At 43.5% G+C, this 21,464-nt stretch overlaps 1 protein-coding gene across 2 annotated transcripts in view; it reads left to right on the top strand.

Moving 5' to 3' along the window:
- Positions 1–20,648, top strand: part of LOC141201426 (uncharacterized) — a 51,184-nt gene extending 30,536 nt beyond the window's left edge. For both annotated transcript variants that reach the window (XM_073663414.1, XM_073663413.1), the window contains exon 7: positions 14,401–20,648. In XM_073663414.1, the coding sequence (XP_073519515.1) occupies positions 14,401–15,929 (1,529 nt within the window). In that variant the 3' untranslated portion in view covers positions 15,930–20,648. The remainder of the gene's footprint in view (positions 1–14,400) is intronic.
- The last annotated feature ends 816 nt before the right edge of the window (positions 20,649–21,464 follow it).

The following is a 21,464-nucleotide window of genomic DNA, read 5'->3' as shown; positions in this document are numbered from 1 at the left end:
GCAAACAGACAGCATGGAGGGAAGCCAGGCTAGCAAACTGGACTGGAGATCAAGTGCGCGCTCTTGCACAGTGGGAGATGGACCACTATGCAAGGACGCCGCCAGGTATGTTACATAATGCACTCGCCATGGTCCTCCACGCGGTATAATGCACTCGCCATGGTACTCCACGCGGTATAATGCACTCGCCATGGTCCTCCACGTGGTATAATGCACTCGCCATGGTCCTCCACGCTGTATAATGCACTCGCCATGGTCCTCCACGCGGTATAATGCACTCGCCATGGTCCTCCACACGGTATAATGCTCTCTCCATGGTCCTGTATGCAGTATAATGCGACAGTATAATGAACTCCCCATGGTCCTCCACGCAGTATAATGCACTCCCCATGGTCCTCAACACAGTATAATGCACCCCATGGTCCTGTACGCAGTATAATGCAGCCCCCCATAGGGTAAAATGCAGCTTCCCCCCCACTATAGGGTAAAATGCAGCCCCCAGTCCTCCAGTTTTATCAGTATTCACTGATTTATAAATAAATACAGTACAGACCAAAAGTTTGGACACACCTCATTTAAAGATTTTTCTGTATTTTCATGACTTTGAAAATTGTACATTCACACTGAAGGCATCAAAACTATGAATTAACACATGTGGAATTATATACTTAACAAAAAAGTGTGAAACAACTGAAAATATGTCTTATATTCTAGGTTCTTCAAAGTAGCCACCTTTTGCTTTGATGACTGCTTTGCACACTCTTGGCATTCTTTTGATGAGCTTCAAGAGGTAGTCACCGGAAATGGTCTTCCAACAATCTTGAAGGCGTCCCCAGAGATGCTTAGCACTTGTTGGCCCTTTTGCCTTCACTCTGTGGTCCAGCTCACCCCAAACCATCTCGATTGGGTTCAGGTCTGGTGACTCTGGAGGCCAGGTCATCTGGCGTAGCACCCCATCACTCTCCTTCTTGGTCAAATAGCCCTTACACAGCCTGGAGGTGTGTTTGGGGTCATTGCCCTGTTGAAAAATAAATGATGGTCCAACTAAACGCAAACCGGATGGAATAGCATGCCGCTGCAAGATGCTGTGGTAGCCATGCTGGTTCAGTATGCCTTCAATTTTGAATAAATCCCCAACAGTATCACCAGCAAAGCACCCCCACACCATCACACCTCCTCCTCCATGCTTCACGGTGGGAACCAGTCATGTAGAGTCCATCCGTTCACCTTTTCTGCGTCGCACAAAGACACGGTGGTTGGAACCAAAGATCTCAAATTTGGACTCATCAGACCAAAGCACAGATTTACACTGGTCTAATGTCCATTCCTTGTGTTCTTTAGCTCAAACAAGTCTCTTCTGCTTGTTGCATGTCCTTAGCAGTGGTTTCCTAGCAGCTATTTTACCATGAAGGCCTGCTGCACAAAGTCTCCTCTTAACAGTTGTTGTAGAGATGTGTCTGCTGCTAGAACTCTGTGTGGCATTGACCTGGTCTCTAATCTGAGCTGCTGTTAACCTGCGATTTCTGAGGCTGGTGACTCGGATAAACTTATCCTCAGAAGCCGAGGTGACTCTTAGTCTTTCTTTCCTGGGGCAGTCCTCATGTGAGCCAGTTTCTTTGTAGCGCTTGATGATTTTTGCAACTGCACTTGGTGACACTTTCAAAGTTTTCTAAATTTTTCGCACTGACTGACCTTCATTTCTTAAAGTAATGATGGCCACTCGTTTTTCTTTACTTAGCTGCTTTTTTCTTGCCATAATACAAATTCTAACAGCCTATTTAGTAGGACTATCAACTGTGCATCCACCAGACTTCTGCACAACACAACTGATGGTCCCAACCCCATTTATAAGGCAAGAAATCCCACTTATTAAACCTGACAGGGCACACCTGTGAAGAGAAAACCATTTCCGGTGACTACCTCTTGAAGCTCATCAAGAGAATGCCAAGAGTGTGCAAAGCAGTCATCAAAGCAAAAGGTGGCTACTTTGAAGAACCTAGAATATAAGACATATTTTCAGTTGTTTCACACTTTTTTGTTAAGTATATAATTCCACATGTGTTAATTCATAGTTTTGATGCCTTCAGTGTGAATGTACAATTTTCATAGTCATGAAAATACAGAAAAATCTTTCAATGAGAAGGTGTGTCCAAACTTTTGGTCTGTACTGTACATACTTACCGCTCCTCGTTCCCCACTGCTTCAGTCTCTGCAGCGCGTCTGTGTCATCACCTCAGTAGCTGCCAGCTCCACTGTCTGACAGCGTGGAGCGTCATCACGCCGCTGCGTCAGACGCAGAGGAGGAATGATGGGAGAGAGAGTGTCACATGACGTTCCCTCCTCCATCATTGCTATCAACCTGGGCCGACTCCAGATTTTCGTGGGCCCCGGGCGAAAGAGTCTCAGTGGGCCTTTTAACACATACACCATTCATGATGCACAGATACCTCTAGAGAAATATAGGTATAGTACACAGGGCCCAGGCTGTCCCCTCATCCTTCATATACTGTATGCAAACATGCACACGCACACATTACGCAGACACGCACACAGACATTACGCAGACATGCGCACACTCACAGTACGCAGACACGCGCACACACATACAGTACGCAGACATGCACACATACAGTACCCAGACATGCGCACGCGCGCACACGGTACGCAGACATGCGTGCGCGCACACGGTACGCAGACATGCGCACACACAGTACGCAAACAAGCACACACACAGTATGCAGAGATGCGCACGCGCGCACACAGTACGCAGACATGCGTGCTCGCACACGGTACGCAGACATGCGTGCTCGCACACGGTACTCAGACATGCGCGCGCACACGGTACGCAGACATGCGCGTGCACACGGTACGCAGACATGCGCGCACACGGTACGCAGACATGCGCGTGGACACGGTACGCAGACATGCACACACACAGTATGCAGACATGCGCGCACACAGTACGCAGACATGCACACACACAGTACGCAGACATGCGCACGCGCGCACACAGTACGCAGACATGCGCACACAGTACGCAGACATGCGAACGCGCGCACACAGTACGCAGACATGCGCACGCGGTACGCAGACATGCGCGCGCACACGGTACGCAGACATGCGCGCGCGCGCACGGTACGCAGACATGCGCGCGCACACGGTACGCAGACATGCACACACACAGTACGCAGACATGCACGCACACAGTACGCAGACATGCGCACACACACAGTACGCAGACATGCGCACGCGCGCACACAGTACGCAGACATGCGCACGCGCGCACACGGTACGCAGACATGCGAACGCGCGCACACGGTACGCAGACATGCGAACGCGCGCACACGGTACGCAGACATGCGCGCGCACACGGTACGCAGACATGCCCGCCCACACGGTACGCAGACATGCCCGCCCACACGGTACGCAGACATGCCCGCGCACACGGTACGCAGACATGCGCGCGCGCACACGGTACGCAGACATGCGCACACGGTACGCAGACATGCGCACACGGTACGCAGGCATGCTCGCGCGCGCACACGGTACGCAGACATGCTCATGCGCGCGCACCCACGGTACGCAGACATGCGCGCGCGCACACGGTACGCAGACATGCGCGCACGTTACGCAGACATGCGCGTGCACACGGTAAGCAGACATGCACATACACAAACAGATACACAGATAACTACACATACAGACATACGTACATATTTGAACACATTCTTAAAAACACATAAAACAGACATATATATATATATATATATATATATATATATATATATATATATATATATATATATATATACACACAGTCATACACACTGACATACACACAAGACACATTAGAAATATACTTAATATGGGGATTGGTGAATCTGGCGACAAGCCTGTGTCCAGTCCAGCTGTGCAGGGCCGCCGGCTTGTCTGATGGCCATCACAGGCCCTGGACCATCCGAGCGGTCCACTCGCCGTTGGGGCCCACACCGCTTCCCCAACATCTCCGCAGGGAGGACCTCCGGCGGTGTTTGATTGCTGGCACTTCATCAGGGGCCCCCTCCTGCTCCACCGGCGCTGCTTAATTGACAGCACTTCATCAGGGCCCCCCTTGGGGCCTCTCTTCATCAGGGCCCCCATCGGGGCCTCCCTTCGTCAGGAACCCCCTCGGGGCCTGCCTTCATCAGGGGCGACGGCAGGGGCGACACAAGCACAATTAAAAGCGCAGTGTCGCCCCTGCCGTGTCATTACTACAATACACAGCCACACAGCGCACTGCCATGCCTGAAGACAGTGCCGGTGGGAGGCGGCGGCGGCAATCAAGCAGCTGAGCGGTGAGTGAAGGAGGGGGGGACTGCTATGGGGCCCCCCCAACTCACGGGCCCCATAGCAGTCGCTTGGCCTGCCGCCATTGGCGGATGCCACTGGCCGCCGTACTTCCTGCTGGGTTAAGCAAGTGACTTTTAATGGAGAATTTTTGGCATCACTAATCATGTTTTCTGTCATGCAATTTTCTTGTGTAAATACGGTTGAAAAAAAATCATTTGGCATATTCGCTTTTTCCTCATCCACATCCACCATTTCACCCAGACTATTTTTAAGGGGGCAAACACTATCATTTTTTAGTTTTTTACTATTTATCTAGTTAAAGAATATTTTGGGATTATTTTTACTTTCTCTGGCAATGAGTCTCTCTGTCTCAATCTTTGCTGCCTTGATTTAGTTTTTACAGAATTTATTTAATTTTCTGTATTTATTTAATGCCTCATCACTACCTACTTGCTTTAGTACTCTAAATGCTTTCTTTTTGTCACTTATTGCGCCCCTTACAGCTCTATTTAGCCATAGTGGTTTCCTCCTATTTCTAGCATGTTTATTCCCATAGGATATATATTGTGCACAGGTCCTATTCAGGATGCTAATAAATGTCTTCCATTTGCTTTGTGTAGTTTTATGTCTCAGGATAATCTGACAGCAACACCTCAACTGTTCTTGGAATCAGCATAGGGTATTAGTAATTTATTAACTAATTGCCATAAGCAAATAAGCCCTCAACTCAAGATTCTCTATTAATATATATATATATTTACCAATAACAATAAAAGAAAATTTGTGCAATTTTAAAATTAAAATGAATGTGTGGTCTTTATATGGTCTTGATGTAAAGCATTCTAATTTATTATCGGAGATAAAGACAAAAAGCCGGCACCTGTGTATTTCAATTACCTTGCGCTGCTGATACTGCCTGTGAGCGGCGCTATTGGTGGCCGCTTTCAGGCAGCACGTGACCCCCGGCTGCAGCCGGCGCTGACATCCGCTGATGTCACGACAAGTTGCGGCTGCAGCCAGGGGTCCCTCTTCCGCGTTCCACCAGTGGCTGCTGGGTCACACTCGGCTTCCACCACGCGCTCTCATTCACTGGGAAAGCGTGCGGTGGATGCTGGGTGTGACGCAGGGGAATAACTCCGCCCACAACCCAGCAGCCACCGCGGGGACCCCAGCGCTGAGTCACGCCTCTCTTGTCGTGACGTCAGCGTGGGGTCATGTGCTGACTGTGAGTGGCCACCTGCTCACAGGCAGTATCAGCAGCGCGAGGTAATTAAAAGGAAGGTTGTATTTATCATTAAAACACACTGGCATTTTTTTAAAAGTACCGAACAACCCCTTTAAGCAGCAATGTTACAAAAGCAGCCAGGACACCTCATCCCACGCAAGTCGGGTGCATATCTCAATGGAAACAGTGAGCAATCCTCTGTGTCAGTAAGAGGATAGATAGCACTCACCGACTGTAAAAATACCAGTCTTTATTTCATCACTTTAAAACCTAAGAGCTGGGGAGTAAGTGGAACATATTGTGGATGACGGCCGTTTCGCGCTTCCTTGCGCTTCTACTTGTCTCAAGATGAATGCTATCTATCTTCTTACTGACACGTTCTAATTAGTGATGAGCGAGCATGCTCGTTACTCGAGATGAGCGAGCATGCTCGTTACTCGAGATGAGCGAGCATGCTCGTTACTCGAGATTTACAAGCATGCTCGTTACTCGAGATTTACAAGCATGCTCGAGCGAGCACCTAGTATCTTCAGCATGCTCAGAGTAATGTTAAAATCACTCCCGTGTGCATGATTTGCCACTGTTTGACAGCTTTAATACATGTGAAGAATGCTTAAGAAGCAGCCATTTCTCACATGTATTAAAGCTGTCAAACAGTTGCAAATCATGCACACAGGAGTGATTTTAACATAACACCGAGCACGCTGAAGATACTCGGTGCTAGCTGAAAGGGTTAACAGAACAAACTCGCTCATCACTAGTTCTAATTTATTAATTTGTCACCAGTGAGAGAAACTATATTATCTTTACCATGGTATCACCTATATTCATTGATAATGAACACGTCCACTAGAGGGCGTCTCCTACTAGTTTGACGTCTCACTGCCAATAGTTCCCATATAATGAGGGACTAACCACATTACTGGTAGCAGAGAGGTTCTGGAAAAGTGAAAATGGCTCCTCGTCCCCCAAAAGAAATTCAGCAAATTCTACTCTCCCTAATGCAAATGCTCCCCTCCCTTCTGAGCACCACAGTGTGCCCAAACCGCAGTTAGCGTCCATATGTTTGGCATTTCTGTAGCGATGAGAGTCGGCCTAATTAACTGGTGCATGTCTCCAGAAGCATGAGCTGGGCACTATGTACAGGCACTACTATGTACTGGGTACTACAACGGCAGTTTGCAATTTTCACTCAGCAACATCCACTGCTGCTTGTTTCTGGAAAACACCCATGGAGTCAAAGTCTTCACTACACCTGTAGGTAAATTCCCAAAGGGATATATTTTCCAAAATGGGATCACTTGAGGGGGTATTCTGTTCTTCTAGCACTTAGGGGCTTTTTATATGGAATCCTTTGCTCTAGGAGGCGAATAGTGTTCCGTCCTTCCCGAGTCTCGCCGTGTGGCTAAGCAGTACTGTACAGCCACATATGGGGTATTTCTACATTGAGCAGAAATTGTGCGATTAATTTTGGTGCCATTTTTATCCATTTCCCAGTGTGAAAATGTAAAATCAAGGGCTAAGACAAAATTTTAGTGGGAAAAATATTATTTTTTCTTCACTGCCCAATAGTATAAAATTCTGTGACCCCCCCCCCCCCCGTGGTGTCAATATGATCACTGCACCCCTAGATTGATTCATTGAGAGGTTTAGTTTGTAAAATGGGGTCTCTTATGGGGGAGGTTCTATTGTTCTGGCACCTCAGGGGCTCTGCCAATGTGATATGGCACCCTCAAACTAGTCCAGCAAAATCTGAACTCCAATATGGCACTTTTTCCCTTCTGAGCTTTGCACTGTGCGTCAAAAGTAGTTTTCTTCCACATATGGGGTATCGGCGTACTCAGGAGAAATTACACAACAAATTTTGGGGTCCATTTTCTCCTGCTATCCTTGTGAAAATGAAAAAAATTGGGGCTAAAACAACATTTTTGTGGGAAAAATATATTTTTTTCATTTTCACAGATCAACGTTGTAAAATTTTGTGAAGCACCTGTGGTTTCAATGTGCTCACCACACATCTAGATAAGTTCCCTGAGGGGTCAGGTTTCCAAAAAGAGGTCACTTGTGGGAGTTTTTCACTGTTTAGGCAAATCAGGGGCTCTCCAAATGCGACATGACACTCGCAGACCTGAAAGGTCTTGAAATTACTGTTGCAGAAGGTCCTTCAGCTGCTCAGCTCCTGCAGCCTCCGGTTTCTGTGATTGGGGAGGATGCGGTGTCAGCTTTCTCCTCCATCACAGGAAGCTGCCTCCGGACTATAAGACGCACACACTTTTTAACAAGTTTTTTTTGTTAAAAAATGCATTTTATAGTCCAAATAATAAGGTAGATAAATTCCTTAAGGGATCTAGTTTCCAAAATTGGTTCACTTGTGGAGGTTTTCCTCTGTTCAGGCACATCAGGAGTTCTACAAACATGACATGACACCTGCAGACCATTCCATCAAAAAAACGTCATTCCTTCCTTTCTGAGCCGTGTCGTACGCCCAAAGAGTAGTTGTCCCCCACATATGGGGTATCTGCATACTCAGGGGAAATTGCACAATAAATTGTGTGGTGCAATTTTTCTTGTTACCCTTTTGAAGAAGCAAAATGTGGGGCAAAAAAACATTTTTGTGGGAAAAATTAGATTTTCTATATTTTCACGGCTCAACATTATAAACTTCTGTGAAGAACATGGGGTTCAAGGTGCTCACCATACTTCTAGATAAGTTCCTTGAGGGGTCTAGGTTCCAAAATGGTGTCACTTGTGGGGTGTTTCCACTGTTTAGGCACATCAGGGGCTCTCCAATCGCGACATGGCGTCCGCTAATTATTCCAGCAAATTTTACATTTAAAAAGTCAAATGGCGATCCTTTTCTTCTGAGCCCTGCCATGGTCCCAAAAAGTTGTTTTCCCCTACATGGGATATCAGCATGCTTAAGAGAAAATGCACAACAAATTTTGGGGTCCATTTTCTCCTGTTGTGAAACTAAAAATTTCCTTCCACATTCCATTAATTCCTGTGAAACACCTGGAGGGTTACTAAACTTCTTGAATGTCGTTTTGAGCACCTTGAGGGATGCAGTTTTTAGAATGGTGTCACTTTTGGGTATTTTCTGCCATATGCATATTGACAAATTACCGAGAGGGTAAAAAAAACCCTGGTTGAGGGGTGTATAAAAAAATGTCTTATTACTGCTTTACTAAAATGTGGTAAAGAAGTAAATTAAAACTACACTAGTTTGTCTGTGCCCTTACTGTGATATTAAGTCTCTAGAAACTGTATAGTATTACGATACATCTGATATCATGAGCTCATTATATTCATTATAGTTTTCCTCTGTCTGCAGTTTATAGATTAATTGATCAGATTATTTACTAGGACATACACAGGTTCCCTAGTGCTACCAAAAATATATACATAGCCACCCCAACACGTTTCGCCATGTCTGGCTTCCTCAGGGAGCTGGGGCTATTAGTGGCTGGACAGAGCCTGCGCCGCCAAGAGCTTCTTCCAACGTCTCTTCCATCACCAGCACTGCCTGCAGAATGAATAAACGGTAATTACTTACCGGTAATTTGATTTTCCTGAAACCCATGACAGCACCATACGAGAGTGTAGGATCCGCCCCTATTACCGGACAGGAAGCCATGAGCACAAAATAAGAAGGCAACTCCCACTTCCTCCTTCAATGCCACCCCAGCGTGAGAGAATTCTCCTGATTGTTTAGATCATCGTGGGACACTCGATTTGGACTACTACGGAGGGGTAAGGATAAAATTGTGGTTTATTATTTTATATTTTATTACAGGTGATCGATGGCTTCGGGGAATTAGGTGTCTAGGTGAGTATAGGTGTATTTTTTTATTTTTTACTTTATTTTATGTGGCGATCGGCGGGGACAGGTAATGTATAAACTAATTTATTTTAGGTAACCACTGGCCACCAATGAAATGTATTTAAAATTTATTGGCGACCAAAAACAAACAAAAAAATATGGGGGCCTAAAAAAATAAAACATGTATAGGGCCAAAAATATAAACCTATGGGGGCCAAAATAACATATGGGGCAGTTTAAAGGACACAGTAGGGCAATTTAAATAGCAGGATCAGGCTGATGGGAACTACTGCTCCCATCGAGCTGATCCTGCTGGCACGAGTGGACGGGGGACAGACATAGGCCGATGGGAGTAGTAGTGTCACATCGGCCTATGTCTGCCTGCACGCAGACACCGCGCACACACCAATTATACATCATACCACATACATCAGGGAGCGAGGAGCGCAGCACAGAACGGGAAAGCTGGCGGTATAGTCTTTTCACTGCCGGCTTCCCCGCCCGGGTCCTTCACTCCCCGCTCCTTGGTGCTGCGCTCCCCGCCCGGTCCTAACTTAGGATCGGGATGGGAGGCTGCGGGGAAGCAGTATGGGGCTGTGTGATTGTTTAAAAGCCGGCGGCTTTTTACCGCCCGCCGGCTTTTAAACAATCAGGAGAATTGTCCCACGCTGGGATGGCATTCTGATGACAGGCTGGATCGCAGCTGAGCGCTGCCATCCAGCTTGTCATCCTTCAGAGACACTGCAGAGTGCAGGCATTATGGGAACTTCCGATTCCGGTATCCGATATTCTAAAAATATCGGAACTCCGATACCGCGAATATCGGTCGATACCCGATATTTCAGTATCGGAATGCTCAACACTATTCAGGAATGATCGTATTTACACTATTCCCCTATAATAGCATTAATTCTGCAACTTTATAATCCAACCATGTAGATTGTTAGATGAAAATAGTTCAAATGAAAAATAGATTAGTTTTCAAGCAAAGAAACTAAGTAAACTGAGTGATAACCATCACCTTTGATACACTTTTTTTTTTCCAAAGCAACTCATTCAGAAAGAGATCTAGATCTCTTATGGTATTGGTCAAAACTCAGATGGTCTTAAGCTAAGGTATTAGCATCCCGTCCCGTTAAACATGTACCTTAAGTACGTATCATCCTGTGCTTGAGTAATAATCAGAACAGTCTTACCTCAGTGTGAAGGCATTCGTCTTAACTAGCAAAGATGCTTCTCCTTCACCACAGGAGTCTCACGGATACGGGGACATTTTAACTCATCCACTGATTCCTCCTTTTATAGGTTTATTGCAGCGCTGCCATCTTATCACTCCAAGAGCGCACCGACTGGATATTTAACCAACTCGCCACTTAGTTGAGTCTACCAGTTTATGACTTTAATCGCAAGAATACATAGTGTAATATGGTTCCATTGACTTAATTTCCAATTTGTCCATCTGCACTTCTAACTGGGAGGATACACTGGTCTTGAAATAATTTTACCAGATCCTGCATAATCATGTCTGTCGGGCAACTCCATTAGGAAGATGAACTGGGATATTTACTGGTTCGTCAGTCCCATACCAGCGAGTCCAACTCATACCTCCCTTAGTAGGGCAGGCCGTTAGTGCTGCCCGACTCAGTACAATCAAGTTTATCTTTCCATTCCGGATCAGGAGGGTAGATTGAGGCAATTTTTGGATTATCAACCATAGTTACCAGTGAGTCCAGCTCGCACTTCCCTTAGGAAGGCTGATCGGTATAGTGCTGCCTTACTTGGCACAATCAAGTTTATCTTACCATTCCATACCAGGAGGGTAGATTGGGGCAATTGGTAGTCTATCAACCAACTCATACCTCCCTTACGAGGTCAGACCGGTATAGTGCTGCCCTCTTGGCACAATCAAGTTTCTTATCACTGTAAGCCAGAAGGGTAGATTGGGGCAAATGTTGGATTTTCAGCCCCTCACCGGTGACTACAACTCGCAGCTCCTCCTACCATTTCCTATCAGGGGGATATGGGGTATAGAGAGTTTAATCACTTGAGGTCGAAAAGGTCATTCGAAGTGGTTTCTTTTAAGCTTAGCGTAGCCATGTTCCTCTTGCACCTTCAACCAGGAGGGGGTGGGGGGAACTGAGCTGCAGATGTTTATCAGCCAGTTCATCTAAAGAGATGGAGGCCTCTCATATGATGAGAGGTTGAAAAAGTTGATCTTGTTTAGCTTAGAAAAATAACTCCTCAGAGGGGGATCTCATTTACATCTATAAATATATGTGTGGTCAGTACAAAGGACTAGCACATGACTTATTCCCTCCAAAGACCATACTAAGGACCAGGGGCACTCATTACGGGTGGAAGAAAGGCTATTCCAGCACCTAAAATATGAAAGGGTCCTTTACTGTCAGACTGTGGAATGCCAACCGCAAGAGGTAGTAAGGGCAGACACTAACAGCTTTCAAAAAAGAAAAGGCTGGATGATTTCCTTGATACACATAACATTGTGGGTTACAGTTAAATGAGATAAAATATTACACCTATAGTAGTACATTTGATCCAGGGTTCTAGGACTGATCGCCTTTTCTTGGGGTCAAGAGGGAATTTTTTTTTTTTCCCCTTGATGCTAATTGCTGAATGTGTCCTGGGTTTTGCCTTCTTCTGGATCAACAGTTTTTAGGTATAGGGATTTTAGTAAAACGATTGTTACAAATACAAAAAAATAAAACTAATTAAAAATTATAAACTGATTCATTATAATTGTAATAGTGAAGTTATAATTATAAAGGTAATAATACATTTGTGAGGCCTAGTCCCAGTAAGTTAGTAAGTTAGTGTCAGAGTGCAATTGGGGGAGAAAGGTTGAACTTGATGGACCTAGGTCTTTATTCAATCTATGTTACGTTACTAATGATCCCAGATTGTGAAGATAAACTGAACTTAAATTGGTATTATTCTTTTAGCGCCTCCATTCACACCTTTACCAAGAAGACCACTGGGACATAGATGTTAAATGCAGACTAGTTCAATATGCTATCCAAGTATGAGGGATTGACTGGACCTGTTACTCAGCAGCTATCCTTTGGACTGTATTTAATAGAATCACCCCAGACCGAGGGCATCGTCCAGAGACCTTATTTACCAATATCAGTAATATTGCTAGTAAAGGGCAGTGAAGTTTTGAGACCTTAGTGAAACAGATCTACAAGCCCCAAGTTGTCTTGCTAACCGGGCAACCCCCCGTGAGGCAGACAGCTGAGGAAAATCCTAGACCTAACGTGGCAGGTTCTTCCGCAACTATTAAGCGGTCTAAAAAAACCTTCAGACAGGCCAACGTGAGTCATAAACCTACACCTGAATTGGCATGAGGCCTAGCTGTGAGGCTCTATGCAAACCATGAGGTCTAGCCATGAGGCTCAATATGCAAGCCATGAGGCCTAGCCGTGAGGTTCAATACGCAAGCCGTGAGGCTTAATACACAAGCCATGAGGCTTAATACGCAAGCCATGAGGCCTAACTGTGAGGCACAATACGCAAGCCATGAGGACTACCGTGAGGCTCATTTCGCAAGCCATGAGGCCTAGCCGTGAGGTTCAATACGCAAGCCATGAGTCATAGCCGTGAGACTCAATACGCAAGCCATGAGGCTCAATACACAAGCCATGAGGCCTAGCCATGTGCTCAATACGCAAGCCATGAGGCCTAACCGTGAGGCTCAATACGCAAGCCATGAGGCCTAACCGTGAGGCTCAATGCACAAACCATGAGTCCTAGCTGTGAGGCTCAATACACAAGCCATGAGGCCTAGCCTTGAGGCTTTATACACAAGCCATGAGGCCTAACCATGAGGCTCAATACACAAGCCATGAGGCTTAGGCCAAAAAAACGTAGGTAGGTACGGAATCATTAAATTTAGATTCTTCCAGACTGATGTTATCATTTCAGCGCCCAACTGGGCCCCTGCTCATTGCCACTCACTAGAGGTAGCTATAGAACTCAGCATGGTGTTCCATGATTCACTGGTGTTCCATGATTTACGACTGCTCCAGCCGTGAGCTCCAGGCTTCTACATCCTTGAGGACAGGAAACCACATTGAAGGAGGAAGTGGGGGTTGCCTTTTTATTTTGTGCTCAGGGCTTCCTGTCCGGTAATAGGGGCAGATCCTACTCTCTCTCGTATGGTGCTGTCATGGGGGAAGGGAAAAAGGTGGCTCCTGGTGACAGAAGCAGATGTCACAGTAGGAGATCCAAGAGGAGATAGGACACACCATTTGCAGAAGCTCTTATATGACACAATGGCAGAAAACCAGATCAGTAGAAATCACCTTAAAGTGGCTCCATTTTGGAAATTATAACCCTCAGTGAATTAATCTATAGGAGTAGTGACTATTTTGACTCCAAAGCCACTTTCCTGAAATTAGCACGCTGTGGATGTTGTAGAGTGAAAATTGCACATTTGTTGTTTTATAACCCAACACATAGTGTCCAGATTGTGCTCCAGGAGACACACACCGTAAATTAAGTGGGTTCTTCTCACTATAGTAATGCCAAATACATGGATGATAAATGTGGTTTGGGCACACTGCAAAGCTCAGAACAAGGGGGAGATTTGACTTTGGGAGAGCAGATATTGCTGGATTGGTTTATGGAAGCCATGTTGCTTTTCAAGAGCCTTTGAGCCACTAATAATGTGGAAACCTCTGTTTTTCAGATGATGGACCTGAGTGAGGACTTGTTTTTTTGTGAGATGAGAAGTTTTTCTTGGTATTATTTTCGCTTACATAACATTGTTTGGTGGCTTTTTATTCCATATATGGGAAGCAGAATGAACAAACAATTGAACACCACGCTCTTCTGGTTCATCCTATGAGGTTTTCTATTAGACTGTGAACTGTCATTGTCTTGGTGAATAATTCAATTTTTTTGCATAACTTCCCATTTTTACAGACAGTTTAAGTAGAAATGTTCAAAAATATATAATTACACGGATTTTTTATTAAAAAATAATAATTGGTTTTATTATTGGCAGATGATTGTACCAGGAGATCAGAGGGACAGCTGACATCTTCAATTTTTAAATCAGATGATCTTGAGATCCCACAGGATACAATTGAAGTGAATGCCATTACTCCAGATATACCATCATCCCTTCACATCAAAGATCTGTCTTCTGATCCTTTGAAACAGGTTCTGTCTTCTGATTCATTACCGACTACTCAGAAAAATCAGAGTCACAAAATAAGCATTAAAAAACAAATTGCTCCTAAAGCAAAGAAGCCATTTTCACGTTCAGAATATAGAAATAGTTTTCCCCTCAAAAAGTCTTTTCTTAAGCATGAAAAAATTCACAAAGCGAAGAATAGATTTTCTTGTTCCAAGTGTGGGAGATGTTTTAATCAGAAATCAGATTTTGTTAGGCACCAGATAACTCACACAGGAGAGAAGCCATTTTCCTGTTCAGAATGTGGGAAATGTTTTACAAAGAATTCAGATCTTATTGGACATCAGAGAACTCACACAGGGGAGAAACCATTTTCATGTTCAGAATGTGGAAACTGCTTTACAGTGAAATCAAATCTTATTGCACATCAGAGAACTCACACAGGGGAGAAGCCATTTTCATGTTCAGAATGTGGGAAATGTTTTATAAAGAAATCAAATCTTATCAGCCATCAGAGAACTCACACAGGGGAGAAGCCATTTTCATGTTCAGAATGTGGGAACTGCTTTACAGAGAAATCAAATCTTATTGCACATCAGAGAATTCACACAGGGGAGAAGCCATTTTCATGTTCAGAATGTGGGAAATGTTTTGCAAATCAATCAAATCTTATCAGCCATCAGAGAACTCACTCAGGGCAGAAGCTATTTTCATGTTCCGAATGTGGGAACTGCTTTACAGAGAAATCAAAGCTTATTACACATCAGAGAACTCACACAGGGTTGAAGCCATTTTCATGTTCAGAATGTGAGAAATGTTTTGTACAGAAATCAAATCTTATCAAACATCAGAGAATTCACACAGGGGAGAAGCCATTTTCATGTTCAGAATGTGGGAAATGTTTTGTACAGGAATCAAATCTTATTAGACATCAGAGAATTCACACAGGGGAGAAGCCTTTTTCATGTTCAGAATGTGGGAACTGTTTTACATTGCAATCAACGCTTATCGACCATCAGAGAACTCACACAGGGGAGAAGCCATTTTCATGTTCAGAATGTGGTAAATATTTTGCAAAGAAATCAAATCTTATCAAACATCAGAGAATTCACACAGGGGAGAAGCCATTTTCATGTTCAGAATGTGGAAAATGTTTTGTACGGAAATCAAGTCTTATCAAACATCAGAGAACTCACACAGGGGAGAAGCTTTTTTCCTGTTCAGAATGTGGGAAATGTTTTACAGAGCAATCAACGCTTATCGAACATCAGAGAACTCACACAGGGGAGAAGCCATTTTCATGTTCAAAATGTGGGAAATGTTTTAACCAGAAAGCGCATCTTGATAGCCACCGGAGAACCCACACAGAGGAGAATGCCGCAGCTACACCCAACTAGTCTCTGTACAGACTAGAAAGGCCCTAGCTGCACAACTAAAAATACTACGGACCTAATTCTCTAATTGAGGAGTTTCTCATACCTCCTGAGGAACCAGAGGGGAGGCCACAACATACTGTCAACCAGGGGAAAGGAAAGTATGAAGTAAAATACGAAAACCCTGAGTGAGAAACTAAAACACATTCATATAGGGCAAAGAAGGCAAGCTAAAGAGAACCACAAATAAAAGGAACAAGTATAATCTCCCAGAAACCTAACATTGTTAGAATGAAAATGTACTAGGAGGGAAAGCAAACTGACCGGGAGGATAGTTTCACCTTTGTGGTGAAACTTATACAATTCATCCCCACCAACTGTAAATGTAAACCTATCCGTTTATAATGACCACGGACAAGATAAAGATTCCCAACTCACATCAGGACCACAAGATCCCAGGTACTTTCAGCTGCATCACAACTAATGTAGTGTACTTAATTATATGTACCAAAGGTCCAACTGGGGTTGGTATGTAGGGGAGATGGGGCAAAAACTTAGAACAAGGATGAATTCTCATCGCCACACAATAAAAGAAAAAAAGAATAGATCTACCTGTAGCCAAACATTTTTGTATCCCTGATCACAGCATCATGGACATGAAATTACTTGTATTAAAAGGTAACTTCAAATCTCAGAGAAACAGAGTTATGAAAACCTTTTACACACTCGGAGCAGGAATGAATGTGTCACTTGGATTTATGTCTTTTTACTAGTGATGAGCGAATACATTCGGCACTATTCTTTACTCTCACGAATAGTACACAATTCAGGCTCTTCGACGAGTCATTAGCTATTCACCTCGGTATATTCGAGTGACCCGCCCAGCATGTTTTGCGCTTTATTTGCAGCCAATGAACATGCTGGGCTTGCTTGCCAATCACAGTAATGCCGTTGCCATCTTTGTTGTGGCATTACTGTGATTGGCTGGCCTTACAGCATCATAGGGGGATATTTAAGCCCTGCCGGCGCCATCTTGCGCATTTTACATGCGGACTCAACGTAGTGTGAATGTAGGGAGAGTGAAAGCAGCGTATAGGGAGTGTCTTTTAAGAGCTACTTAGAGTGAAGATTAGTTCTCTGTTAGGTTCAGATAGCGTAGGCTGAGATTTAATACGAGGGAGAGGAAAAGGGAGGCAGGGTGTTAGCATTGCAAGTACATGCTGCAGATCTCTGCTAGGTTGCATTGTGTATAGTCAGAAGCATATAAACCGAAGAACATGGCGGAATAGATAAACCATAGTTCATATGTGGGCACTCCCAATAAAGTACAACCTACAAAAAGAGTGGAGTGACAGAGCCCCAAAAAGAGTCAGGTCACCATCATAATGTTTTATTGTGTATCCAAAATCTAAAAAGAAGGTCCCACGGACACTCCCAACAACACAACCAATAAAATAGTATGTCATGGGTGAAAACTACAAAAAGGACAGAGAGACAACCATGTGAGTCTACAAATATGGGTAGATGAAAAGAAGTGACAATATTATCAATCCAAGTATCAATTATTCCAGTTACCAAGTAAATTGACAACGTAACTTACAATTAATTACATTAAATGTCCTATGTTAATCCATTCCTGGACACTTCAACATTAATAAACAACCAAAATATCCAGATCAATATATACTAAACGTCTGGACAATGAAGAGATACCAGCTGCTTATAAAAGATATAGATTTTATTTAATCAAATTGATAAAACCAATTAACAAGACAGGGCAACAACCTCTATAAGGGAGTGACACATACATGAGCTGGGAGGGGAAATGAACCCCCCAAAAAAGGCCAAAAAATTGAACGTCACTAGTAAACAAGAAATTAATTAATATAATGCCATATTCATACAATGTATTTGTTACTAAGTGGCATGAATCATACACATGATGGTAACATAACTTAATTTAAATCAATACTGAAGAGACTATCCTAATGAAAAAATACAGCCTAAAATGCCAAAGTTTAAGGTGCCAGTGCTTCAGTGACTCTGATGGTCATACAGATAATAGATAGGTATGTCATGATGTAAAACAGGCCTATGAATACAGGTAAACTGCAGACTGTGATATTTCAGTTTTTCTTTTTTAATAAATTTGCAAAAATTTCTACATTTCTGTTTTCTTTCAGTCAAGATGGGGAGCAGAGTGGACTTTAATGAGAAAAAAATGAACTTTTTAGAATTTACCAAATGACTGCAATGAAACAAAGAGTGAAAAATTTAAAGGGGTCTGAATACTTTCCGTACCCAGTGTATATATTAGTATAAAATAACCCCTATACATTTAAAACCCACATCTAACATAGTGATACAATAATTCACATAGACGACTATATTGTCACTGTAGTCTTCTATCCCACACGTATAGGGTCATCCGCGAGGATAGACGTTCAACTGCCTTGCTCGTACAGTTGAGCTGGTCCCCCAGCCACTGGAAACGCACATCCCGCCACGACCCATCAACCCAGGCAAAAGCTTTCCTAAGGATGAATAAAAACAATTAAAAACACCAATACATCTACAATAAAACCATAAGATATTAAAAGAAACCCCCATCTACCCATTAGCCTCTATTATAGGAAGGTACTGAACCCAAAGCTTTCATTAAGTCCTGCCGGTGCTAGGGTACCCCGTCGATAGATCCACTTACTCTCCAATTGTGCTAAAATCCTCCCCAGGTCCCCTCCTCTTGCTCCCATGGTGACTTGATCAATATCTATGATGCAGAATTCTCTTGGGCTGCATTGATGGTGATGTAAAAAATGGCGTGGTAAAGTTTTGAGTGCTAGGGTCTTCCACCGTTTTGGCTTTGATAATGTCCCTAACTTGCTCTCTTACTCAAATTTTTAATTCTTTAGTAGTAAGTCGACATATATCTTTTTACAAGGACATTGGGCATAATAAATTACGCCCTTCGAGGTACAATTTAAATGTGCCCTTATTTCAAATGTTTTGGAGCCACCAAAACTATCAAACTTCTTTGCCTTCTTCAAATAACCACACGCCTTACAAAGCCCGCACGGGAAAAAAACATTAATCTCTTTCCTGTTATCCTGTTTATCTCTACATCTCTCCGGATCATAGTGACTGTGAACCAACAGATCTTTTAAGTTTGGACTTTGCTTCTCCACCATTGAGGGTGCTGGGGGGAGGATTTGACGGAGGATCGGATCTGTTAATAGAACTTACTAGTGCTTCTGTAAAATTGATCTCACTTCAGGCCACTGATTGTTATATACCAAAATAAATCGTACCTCCTCTGATTTGTTGATGTTTTTTTTTATTGCCATAAATTAATTGATCTCTTGGGGTTCGTGCTGCTATCCTGTAACCCCGTCTGATTGACCTACAGCTATATCCCCTCTTCAAACCGATTATCCAGTTCTATCGCTTGTTCCTCAAATGTTTTCTCATTAGAGAATATCCTTTTGGCCCTAAGGAACTGACCTATTGGAATTCCTCTTATAGTGGAGGGTGGGTGTGCCAATTCTACGTGTAACAACGAGTTTGTCGCAGTTGATTTCCTAAATATGTCAGTAGTTATAATACCATTCTCAGATACCCCGATTTTTAAATCCAAGAAGTCCAGACTTCTTCCGAATTTATATGTTAGCCGAATATTCAAATTGTTATCATTCAGCTTGGTCATAAGCCTCTCCAAATCTCTGGCTGTAGCCTCCCACACAAACCATATATCATCAATGTATCTGATCCTTCCCTGGACGATGTCCATCTCAACAGGTGGTATCCGCCTGGAATATATCCCGCTCCCACGAACCCAAAAAAGGTTGGCGTAGGAGGGGGCACAGGAGGCCCCCATATTGGAGCCCTGTTGTTGTAAGTAGATGTTCTTTTTGAAAATAAACACATGTCGAAGGACAAATTCCAGGAGGACCACGAGCAGCTCGGCAGGGACAGCTTGAGACCACTTGACGTCAGATACCACGAAACCACCCTAATACCATCTTCATGTTTGATGGACGTATAAAGTGTCTCTACGTCTGCAGTGACCATGACTATATGGTCACCGAGGCAGAGGTGATCCAATCTTTGCAGGGCGGCCATGGTATCTTGTAGGAGGGCAGGCCAGAGACCAAGAGCTTCAAGTAGTGATCAATTACACTAGATATAATTTCACACAAACTGCTGTTACCGGCAACAATTGGCCTACCTGGTGGATCAATCGGATTTTTGTGATGTTTTGGAATTAAGTCAAAGGTGGCCAAACGGGGCTGTAGTTTGCGCACCGTATCCAACAGTTCTTTTGGGATCACACCCTGTTTGAATGCCTCTTCGAGGATAGACACCAATTCATCCTGGAAAGAGGATAGGGGGTTATAAGAAAGTTTTTTTATAGCAATGGGGGGTATTCAGAAGTTTATATGCCTGCTTTTTGTAAAGGCTGACTGGCCAGACAACGAGGTTTCCCCATTTATCCGCAGGTTTAAAAATAACATCTTTCAATTTTAGTAAATATTTTAGCTCCATTTTTTCCATTTTACTTGGGTTAGATTTCCAAGGCGTGCATTGGGAAAGATTTTCAATGTCCAAAGTGACCAACTTAGTGAATACCTCAATGGCAGGACATAGGCTGAGGGCTGGAAATTTCTTAGATTTGTTACATAGATTATGGGGAAAGTCACTAACCTCTGAATTACTTTCTGCCTCCAGAGATTCCAGGGTTTCCAATGCTTCCCTTTCTTCTCTGGTAGGAAATAGGTCATGTAACGCTGTTTTGTAATGTAATTTTTTATAAATGAGTTTCCTTGCAAATAGATGTGTAACTTTCACCTTCGTGAACGGGTCTAGGTGATAAACAGGAGAATAGGTAGGGCCCTTCTCTAAGAGTGTTAGTTGAGTTGTGGATAAGGTATGGGTAGATAAATTAATTACCTTACATCTGTCACCACCTACCTTTTATATGCAGCTGGTATCTCTTCTTTGTCCAGACGTTTAATATATATTGATCTGGATATTTTGGTTGTTTAACGTAACTTACAAGCACGGTATACAATCATGCATATGTGTTATCCTGGCACAACGTTGTGGACAACGCCCCCCGAAGAGCCTCATGCGAAACGCGCGTCGGTGCCCCAGCGAGACACCAGTCCATACAGCACTATGGGTATGTTATGACTCATCTTTATGTCAATGTCAATTTCTCTTCCCAGGCAATGTCAGTATATTTCTGGACATCATAAAAGGTTACACATGTCTTATGGGCACCTTTACTGTTATGATGCCAAGATAACACATATGCATGATTGTATACTGTGCTTGTAAGTTACGTTGTCCAATTACTTGGTAACTCGATTTATTGATACTTGGATTGATAATATTGTCACTTCTTTTCATGTTCCCATATATGTGGACTCACATGGTTGTCTCTGTCCTTTGTGTAGTTTTCACCTATGACCTACTATTTTATTGGTTGTGCTCTATTTAGAAGTGTCTGTGGGACCTCCTTTTTATATTTTTAATCCACAATAAAACTGATTTTATTAT

This window comes from Phyllobates terribilis, unplaced genomic scaffold (genome assembly GCF_046119375.1).
Source record: "Phyllobates terribilis strain yellow unplaced genomic scaffold, ASM4611937v1 Scaffold_115__1_contigs__length_5345438, whole genome shotgun sequence".
Lineage (NCBI taxonomy): Eukaryota > Metazoa > Chordata > Amphibia > Anura > Dendrobatidae > Phyllobates > Phyllobates terribilis.
Note: the sequence above shows the minus strand (reverse complement) of the source record. Positions and strands in the feature narration are given on the sequence as shown.